The sequence below is a fragment of the Astatotilapia calliptera genome, chromosome 15 (assembly GCF_964374335.1).
Source record: "Astatotilapia calliptera chromosome 15, fAstCal68.1, whole genome shotgun sequence".
NCBI classification, from domain to species: domain Eukaryota; kingdom Metazoa; phylum Chordata; class Actinopteri; order Cichliformes; family Cichlidae; genus Astatotilapia; species Astatotilapia calliptera.
The window spans coordinates 4922293-4931047 of NC_137436.1; the positions used below are offsets into that span (position 1 = coordinate 4922293).

The following is an 8755-nucleotide window of genomic DNA, read 5'->3' on the forward strand; positions in this document are numbered from 1 at the left end:
TCAGTGTCTCGTCATTTAGGGTGGCTGGTATACCGCGCAGAACGATTGGCTTTTAAGTTAAGTATATCCCGCCCACACTGAAAGGAATCAACGAATGGTTGCGTGCGCAGTTTTCGTTGATCCACACATTATCCGCATTGGTTCTCCTCGTTCACATCCACACCAGGGACAGGTTGTAGATCGGCGAAAAGCGCAGCTTCGTATTCACCGCTCTGCCCTCTGGAACCTTTCTCAAGCTCAAGTTCTCTTTGCACTCCAACGTCTCCTGGGTCGGTTGAAGGGCTTCGGAGCAGGAAAAAAAGCACTGCACTCTCCACAATGGCGGCAATTCTCCGATCCCTTTTAAATAAGAAGGTAGAGTAAGATAATGAACGTGCAATATACAACTGTTTGTTTGGTTGAGTGTTTATGCACCAAACTCGGCTAACAACCTGCGCTGTTAGCTAGCAAAGTCACACGTTGTACACAGTCCACTCCTCCTTTTTGCAAGTACATGACAATATATTAAGTGATTGGTCAGCTAACAACAGGCTTTATTTACATCACGTGGACAGATATGATACGTCAGTGGATCATTCAGACGTGCCTCTTGAGACCTTGCACAGACAGTGATTTAAAAGCTCTAAATAATGGTCTGATATGTCATTTCTCACAGGCCCCCCTCCAGCTGGGTCGTATGTGCTACTCATCCTCCTCAGTGGTAAGAGCCATCACTCAGGACCTTTTATAGCTTAGTAGTGGTGCCGTGTTATGCGCTAAGGGCCGTCTCTTCTGATTGTCAGAAGAGTATGCTTGTTTACTTTTGTCAGATTGTGTTACAGCATGACATTTGTTTATAACAGAGTAATATTTGCGTTATTGGAAAAACATATATGTGTGTGTGTATTTTGGTTAAGTTTTTGAATTAGCATAATTTCTAAATGATTTTATTTATCACTTCGAAGTGAGTCTTGGCTAAGAAAGCACAGGATGTCAGACTAAATTCCGAAGCCTTCCACCAAAACCTCAAAAGAGGCAATTTCTTTGCTCATTACAACATTAATTTCTTTGATTATGTTTATTGTGCATGTTTTCAATATTTTTTTGGCTAGTGTTTGAAATCTCAGTCAAAAGTATATCCATCACATCCAGTCAGAGACATCAATTTTTACAGTTGTTTGCACTGCAGCTTTGAATATTAGCTTTTAAGACATCAATGTCAAATGGCCCGTTAAAGGATGCAGTCCCATAGATGAAAATGCAAAGTGGGAAAACTGCAGAGAGGGAAGTTATAATTACTTTTAAATGTATTTTGCAGCAAGGAGCATTGTGTTGCAAGTCATCATTAACAATATATCACTTCAGGAGAGTGGTTGGCTCGGTGTACATGGAGGTCAATATTTGATCACCTTTATTCTTTAACACAGCCTAAACTCTCTTAGGCAGCTTTCTTGTAATTTCTTTAAGTAGTCTTCATGAATAGTTCTCTAGGCTTCTTGAACGACATCAAAGCTCTTCTTTGAATGTTGGCTACCTTTTATTCTGTTCTCTGTCAAGACAATCCCACACTGCTTCAATAATGCTGAGGCCGGGCTCTGGGGAAGCCAGTCCATGACTGATGGTGTTCCATTGTGTGTAGGTGTGTGTTTGCGGGCTTTTTCTTCCTAACCTTTCTAACTTTTACTATATTGGCAGTGTATATGGGATCATTGTCATGCTGAAAAATTAAGCTTTTGCCAATCCAAAGCTTTCCAGTGTTGAATAGTGGAACAAACCCTGATGGTACTTTTCCTGTTTCTTAAGGACATGACTTTCAGATACTGTTCATCTACTGCTGTAGATAATGTTTAGGCCTGCCACTTATTCTTTTGTCTTTCAGTTGTTGAGTTTCCTCTAATTTTTTCAAGGGAACAGTGCACAACATGCCAAGATATGAGACGTTTTGGGCTAATGGCTCTTTAAGAATCACCTTGTAGGTGCAAAACTACTATTTGATGCCAGTTTTTAGCATTTTTTCATTGACTCAACTACAGAAGTAGGAACAAATGATGTGTTTTTGCTACGAGTAACATTCTTCTGGAAGGACTGGACTGTAGCCAGTGTATAAAGAAAAACTTTGTAAGAGTTTCAAAAAGCCTGGAGAACTATTTCTCAAGACTATTCTAAAAAAATCCAATAAAATGAATAAATAAATAAATATGTCTCTTCGGTAGCAAAATATAAAGAAAAGTGGCTCAGGACTCTTGCACATTTTATATATGTTAAAGTTTAATAGATTCCCGGTGTTATTTTTTCTTTTTTTTTTCTCAAACTGAAGCTGTCTATTTTTCTGTCAGTCGACTGCTGCAGTGCTAATGGATATAGACCTTGACTTTTCCAGTGCATACGCACTGTATACTAAAAATCTATCTTGAGTTAGGAGGAGGAATGGGATTGGAACACGGGTAATGTAGCATGGAAGATGTACAGCTTTGCTTGGAAATGTCTGAGGCAAACTTAAATTAAACAATTCAAAATGAACCTGTAACACAGCTGAGTGCATGCAAAGTGAAGTAGAGCAAAATGCCTTGGAAAATAACTGCATATGTTGTGGTGATGAATGGATGCGATGGCGACTGATGCATCCAGATTGAATCATATGCTTCTTTGATCTTCTAGCCCACCACCAAGCTGTTCATCGATGGCAAGTTTGTCGAGTCCAACACGTCTGAGTGGCTTGACATCCACAACCCTGTAAGTATTCATAGATGAACTGTGCCCAACCTGCACAGAGGCTGGAGTAATGCGATCTGGCTGCAAGTATACAGTATAAAATTTGTTGTAGTAACTTGTGAATATTGGATGGAATAAATAAGTCCTGATTTGTCAAATTTTAATTGCCTAATATGTAAAACGACAGAAATCTGAGCCCAGTCTACACAACCCGTCATGCTTTATATCCTCCAAGAGACGAGACTAGTGCATAGCTTGTCAGATACTAGCCTCTTGCAAAACAGTGATGAGCGATTGTAGCATGAAAAGATATTCATCTACTTCCACCGCATAAGGATAAAAATAAATGTTTTTTGTTATTAATATTAATGAAATGATGCACATGCAAATAATGACTTCCCCTGCTCTCAGTTTGCTTGTCTGATTGTCTTTATGGACCGTGTCCTGTTCTGCAGGCCACTAATGAAGTGGTGGGACGTGTTCCTAAAGCTACACAGGAGGAGATGCTGGCAGCTGTGGACTCCTGCTCCAGAGCCTTTCGCTCCTGGTCCGAGACCTCCATCCTCAGCCGGCAGCAGATCTTCCTGCGCTACCAACAGCTCATCAAGGACAACATTGTAGGGAGATGGGTCACATATATGTCAAAATAATTTATTGATTTTGTTGAAATAATTCTCTCTAAATTCTTCTTCTAACATTTCAGAAAGAGCTGGCTAAGATCATCACTTTGGAACAGGGCAAAACTCTGGCTGATGCAGAGGGAGACGTATTTAGAGGACTGCGTAAGTAACGCATTGACTCGACTTTTAGTCTTCCTTTTAGTCTTTGGCGTCCTGATTAGATTAGTCCTGCTGTAGATATAGATAAGATCAAATTCCTCAAGTGAAGCAGTTTATACAACAGTCAACACTCTATGCAAAAAGGGACATTGAGCTTTAATTTAAAAGTGGACAGTAGTAATAGTTGGGCCATATTAGAGGCTTTAACCGCTTTTAATAAGGCTTTAGTTCCAAGAAGAAAAAGGCTGCAATGCTTTTGCAGCAGTACAATAATAACTCCTGATGTTAAAGTGTGTTCCTGTCTTCTGTAAAACACTTTTCACACTATGCTTTTAGCTGCACTCTATTTAAAGATAATTACGCAGCTTCCTTTGCTGAGGTGCACTCGTTCATTCTGGCAGCCTTGCATCAACGGGAATCATGTTTGGAAATTAAGGGCTGTGTGTGGTTGCAGACGAAGGAATTAATTTTTGTTTATTACAACACGCAGCTGCCAAGTAATTTTTTTTTGTTTCCTTTTTTTGTTCTTGGTGTTGATCCCAGTTTCAGGATGCCTAAATTATTCTGGCAGGCTAACTTTTCTATTATCAGCTGAAAGACAGGCTACATGTGCAGGTGCGCTGCAAGTACTGGGGCTAATGGTGCTTGAAATACTTACAAGTTTTATTACAGTTTTTTCATGGGAAATGGAGCTGGCAGGCTTTTCTTTTTTTAATCTTAAGAGGCAAATGTGTAAATTTCAATAATGGACTCATCAGTTAACTGTGTATGTGTTATTTCAGATTGCTTATCTAGGCACTTTGTTATTGGCTGACTTCCTAAATCCTTTTCTTGCTCATTCCTCAGAGGTGGTTGAACACGCCTGCAGCATTACATCCCTCATGCTGGGGGAAACCTTACCCTCCATCACCAAGGACATGGACACCTACACCTACCGCCTGCCCATCGGAGTGTGTGCCGGCATCGCCCCTTTCAACTTCCCCGCCATGATTCCTCTGTGGATGTTCCCTGTCGGGATGGTGTGCGGCAACACCTACCTGATGAAGCCCTCTGAGCGAGTCCCAGGCTGCACCATGCTTTTGGCCAAAATGCTCCAGGATGCCGGAGCACCAGATGGTACACTCAACATAATCCACGGACAGCATGCAGGTGAGTGCGTAATTCCCTGCTCATTGAGGAGCTCACAGTCTGTGTGTGTCATAAACAATAGAGAAAGGTCCAAGGATGAGTCAAACATTAATCATATACCCTTCTGGCAATATGTAGATAAGATATTTCCATAAACTGTGCAGCCTATATCTGTAAGTAATCTACAGGCATTGTTGAAGCAGGAGAATTTGAATCTCCGTATCAGTGCTCGTATATTGTGCCCTGAGGGTGTGACACAGAAGAACAGAAAATATTGACTTTTTTCCTTGTTTGTGCAGCGGTAAACTTCATCTGTGACCACCCGGCCATCAAAGCCATCAGTTTTGTGGGCTCCAACCAGGCTGGAGAGTACATCTACGAGCGGGGCTCAAAGAATGGCAAGAGAGTGCAGTCCAACATGGTATTCACAGACCGAATATGCTCTTCTTACACTGGCAGTGTTTAGATGGCACATGGTGACAGTAAATAATGGGGCAAGAATCAGCTGCCTCTCCAGTCAGGTCTTTGTCCTTGGTTGAAGTCCAACTCTTAATTGCTTTGGACAGCAGCTGGCAGCTGTAGTCCTTGTCCTGCTCTGAAGCTGGGTGACTTTGGTGTAACAAGATACAAACCAGCTTCTTGTGCTGGTTAGAGTGGCGCTTGAGTATGTAGAGCGACGCCTGTGAATCAAGTCCTTGACTGACACAAGAGCAGCAAAATAAGAGCAAAAAGCGCACCTAATAGTAAGTCTGTTGTGCTATCTGGGAAGAAAAATTAACAATTATTTGCAAAAATAAAGAAATAGTCGGGTGGATTGCAGGTATGTTGGTCTTGAGCTGGGAAACATACCTGCCAGATCTCATCTATAGTAAGTCCGTGTCTGGGAAATCCTGATGGAACTTAGTTTTATTTATTCATTTATTTTTTAGACTATTTTTAAAAATTGTTATTACTAATATGAATGAAAATGGGTAGTGGTCTATTTCCTGTTGCTGTTACCAAGACAGTGATTAAATCCTCTGCTGTCAGTCACTGGGATTTGTAGCATATGTGATTAGCGCTCTTATGTCTCTGTTTGATGTTCTGCACTCTTTTGGAGTGAAATCATACAGATTTTGTATCCTACATATTGCATTTAGGGTGCCAAGAACCATGGTGTGGTGATGCCTGATGCCAACAAAGAGAACACCATCAACCAGCTAGTGGGCGCTGCTTTTGGAGCAGCTGGCCAGCGCTGCATGGCTCTCTCCACTGCTATTTTTGTTGGGGAGTCTCGTGAATGGCTCCCAGAGCTGGTGCAGCGCTCTAAATCGCTCCGCGTAAACTCAGGTAACTTGTTGTGTAACCGTATCGCCATGAAAAATAAATAAATAAATTACGTCAGTTGGCATGCATACTGCCGTTTTTCTTACACGTCAAAATGTGTGTTTTAGGTGATCAGCCTGGGGCAGATGTGGGTCCCTTGATCACCCCAGAAGCCAAAGCCAGGGTAGAGTCTCTGATCCAGAGTGGGGTTGATGAAGGTGCCAAGCTGCTGCTGGACGGGAGAAATGTTAAAGTCAAAGGATATGAAAATGGAAACTTTGTAGGACCTACCATCTTAGCTGGTGTTATGGTGAGCTGAGAACTTTTAATTTGGGTCAGATGCTATTAAAGTAATGTTAAACTAAACTGTCTAGAATGTTTTAATGTAATAACATTTTTTTGTTTTTGGTAGGTGCTGTAATTATCTGAGGCAAAAATAAATGATCGCTTCAATCAGTTCAGTGTCTTTGATTAGGGTTGTTGGAAATGAAATAAAATCAGTCCTCATCTCCTTGAATGTGACCACAGATTTTGATTTTCCCCTCCTGCTGAGCACATCTTTAGAACAGACCTCTGTGAAAATTCAGATTTTTGGCTTTAAAAGTAGATTTAAAAATGCTTTTATTCGTAAGCCTGAACGTTTGAATCTTCAACAAGCAGCCCTCTCAGCATGAGAGTCCCCCCCCGATCCGTTCTGGTTTCTGGTTATAAGTGTTGAGTGTCACACAAAGCTGACCTTAAAATAGAAAGTAGCTGTAAGTGCTGTGAAATGCATTTAAAGCAGTTTTTCACCTTTCTTCCCCGACACAAACCTGCTCGTGCTTTGTTCTGTTAAGAATTCCTTTGTAGAGTTTGAAGTCCTGATCGTTTTCCCTCTGCTGTTCTTTTCAGCCCAACATGAAATGTTACAAAGAAGAGATCTTTGGACCGGTCCTTGTTGTCCTGGAGGCCGACAGCCTGGACGAAGCCATTTCTTTAATCAACCGAAACCCTTACGGTAACGGCACGGCCATCTTTACCACCAATGGAGCCACAGCTCGCAAATACACACACGAGGTGGACGTCGGCCAGGTGAGAGACTTTAAAACATGAAGCTCTTTGTTTGCTGAAGATATAGTTTCAAACAAGCGTGTTAACCGGCCACCTTTGTGGTATTTCAGGCCACGGTGAGTCACCCGTTTGAGCCTTGGATGAGTAAGCGGGTTTGCGTGGGAGGCGCTTTATTTCTGAAAAAGTAAAGCAGACATGTGAAGTGGGAATGTTTTTATTGGAGTGAAGCTGGTTTTACACTGCCAGCTGAAACTATGTCATATATTACCTGCCAATGCATTAAAACATGGACGAATCCCAAATGTGTGGATTAGTGCAGCAGGAGCCAAGTTGTAGTTCATCTTTGGACTGGCTGATAATTGAATGCTGGTCCAGTGGTGCTGATAGGCTCCTTAAATGTATATTCACGGGTCTGTTTTTATTGAAACTGTATGTTGATCTTGGATTTTAAACACCAGGCCTTACTCCCTTTGTAAGCTGGCCAAATTAAACAAATTATGCTTTGATCATTGTTGTATTTCTAGCCTGCAATAGATTTGTGTTTTCATAATCCACACATGCGTTTTTATAGATTGGTGTGAATGTGCCCATCCCCGTCCCACTCCCCATGTTCTCCTTCACTGGTTCCAGAGGTTCATTCAGGGGAGATACCAACTTCTATGGCAAGCAGGTAAATAGCAGAAGTAGTTTATTATCCCCTCAGATCATTGCTGTTCCCTCCACTGAAGTATTGAAAGAGCACAATGCAGACACTTTGTCATGTGCTAGATAGCTCACTGACATATCTGTTATCACTTTACCACTAGGGCATCCAATTCTACACTCAGATCAAGACTATTACGTCGCAGTGGAAGGCTGAGGATGCCACTCTGACAAGCCCGGCTGTCACAATGCCAACCATGGGACGCTAAGCTAAACTGACAGTGCATCTAACCTTCAGAGACTTCTTACATGCCTTAAGAAGCCCAACGAGGGATTGGAAGTGGTTACGATATCTTTTGATTGGTCAAATGTTCATACTGAGGATGATTACTTAGTGACTGGGCAGCAAAGAAAACGAATGTCAGGATTTACAAAGTTAAAACAAATACCGGTCACAATTTACATCTTTAGAAGTGAAGATAAAAAATGGACTTAATCAGTGATGCTGTGAATCTGTACATTGGTTTATTGCGTATTTTTTTGAACCCATTTTTCTCCTCACTTCCTGTACAGAGCAGTGGGATCATGACTTCATAGTGGCTAGTCCTTTTTCATGATCCGTTGAGTGCCGTGAAAGCACAAAGATCAGCGATTCTGACGCCGAGTAGTTACAGCAAATGTCTTCCACTGTTATCCCCTGTGTGTTTCATTAGCTTCATCGGTTCAATATGTGAATAGGCAAAAGCCTACATGAGAACATGGACACAGACATTTCCTCACTTCAGTGAAACTGACATAATGGTTGCAGCACTTGCTTTTTTACATGATCAGTGTACCCTGCTGTATACTGTCCAATGTGGAGATTAGTGTGCGTGTCAAATTAAAGTTCACAGTTTTATACTGTACTGTCATAGTATTGGTCATGGGTTAAATATATTTCATGTCAAATATATTCTTTATTAACCATTACGATGGCATTTATAGTATGAAACTGTGCTGCAGTTAGTGTGGCTACTTGACTGAATAAAGCCACTATAACAGGACTCAGTTGTGGTGTGATTTCTGTTGAAATAATTCCGTTTTTGTTCATGTATTCATATAATGATAATAATAATACTAATAATGAGCTCCGAAGATGAAAAGCAGGTTGCAACTTTGAA

General features: G+C 41.3%; 1 protein-coding gene across 2 annotated transcripts; it reads left to right on the forward strand.

The window, feature by feature from the left end:
• The first annotated feature begins 121 nt into the window (after window positions 1–121).
• On the forward strand, window positions 122–8638 carry LOC113006910 (methylmalonate-semialdehyde/malonate-semialdehyde dehydrogenase [acylating], mitochondrial). 2 transcript variants are annotated; one of them, XM_026143157.2, is made up of 12 exons: window positions 122–354; window positions 656–700; window positions 2638–2712; window positions 3147–3308; window positions 3395–3473; window positions 4317–4619; window positions 4898–5019; window positions 5738–5927; window positions 6032–6213; window positions 6795–6974; window positions 7525–7623; window positions 7760–8638. In XM_026143157.2, the coding sequence occupies exons 1-12, from the start codon at window positions 319–321 to the stop codon at window positions 7862–7864; spliced, it is 1578 nt and encodes a 525-aa protein (XP_025998942.1). In that variant the 5' UTR covers window positions 122–318; the 3' UTR covers window positions 7865–8638. The 2 variants fall into 2 exon arrangements, with proteins under 2 accessions (XP_025998942.1, XP_080146200.1); XM_080290074.1 differs by lacking the exons at window positions 122–354; window positions 656–700 and adding an exon at window positions 1743–1761.
• Window positions 8639–8755: the final 117 nt, after the last annotated feature.

Coding starts and splice junctions, on each gene's coding strand:
- LOC113006910 (XM_026143157.2), top strand. CDS start 319: ATGGCGGCAATTCTCCGATCCCTTTTAAATAAGAAG. Junction 355..655: donor GATCCCTTTTAAATAAGAAG/GTAGAGTAAGAT, acceptor CATTTCTCACAG/GCCCCCCTCCAGCTGGGTCG. Junction 701..2,637: donor GCTACTCATCCTCCTCAGTG/GTAAGAGCCATC, acceptor TTGATCTTCTAG/CCCACCACCAAGCTGTTCAT.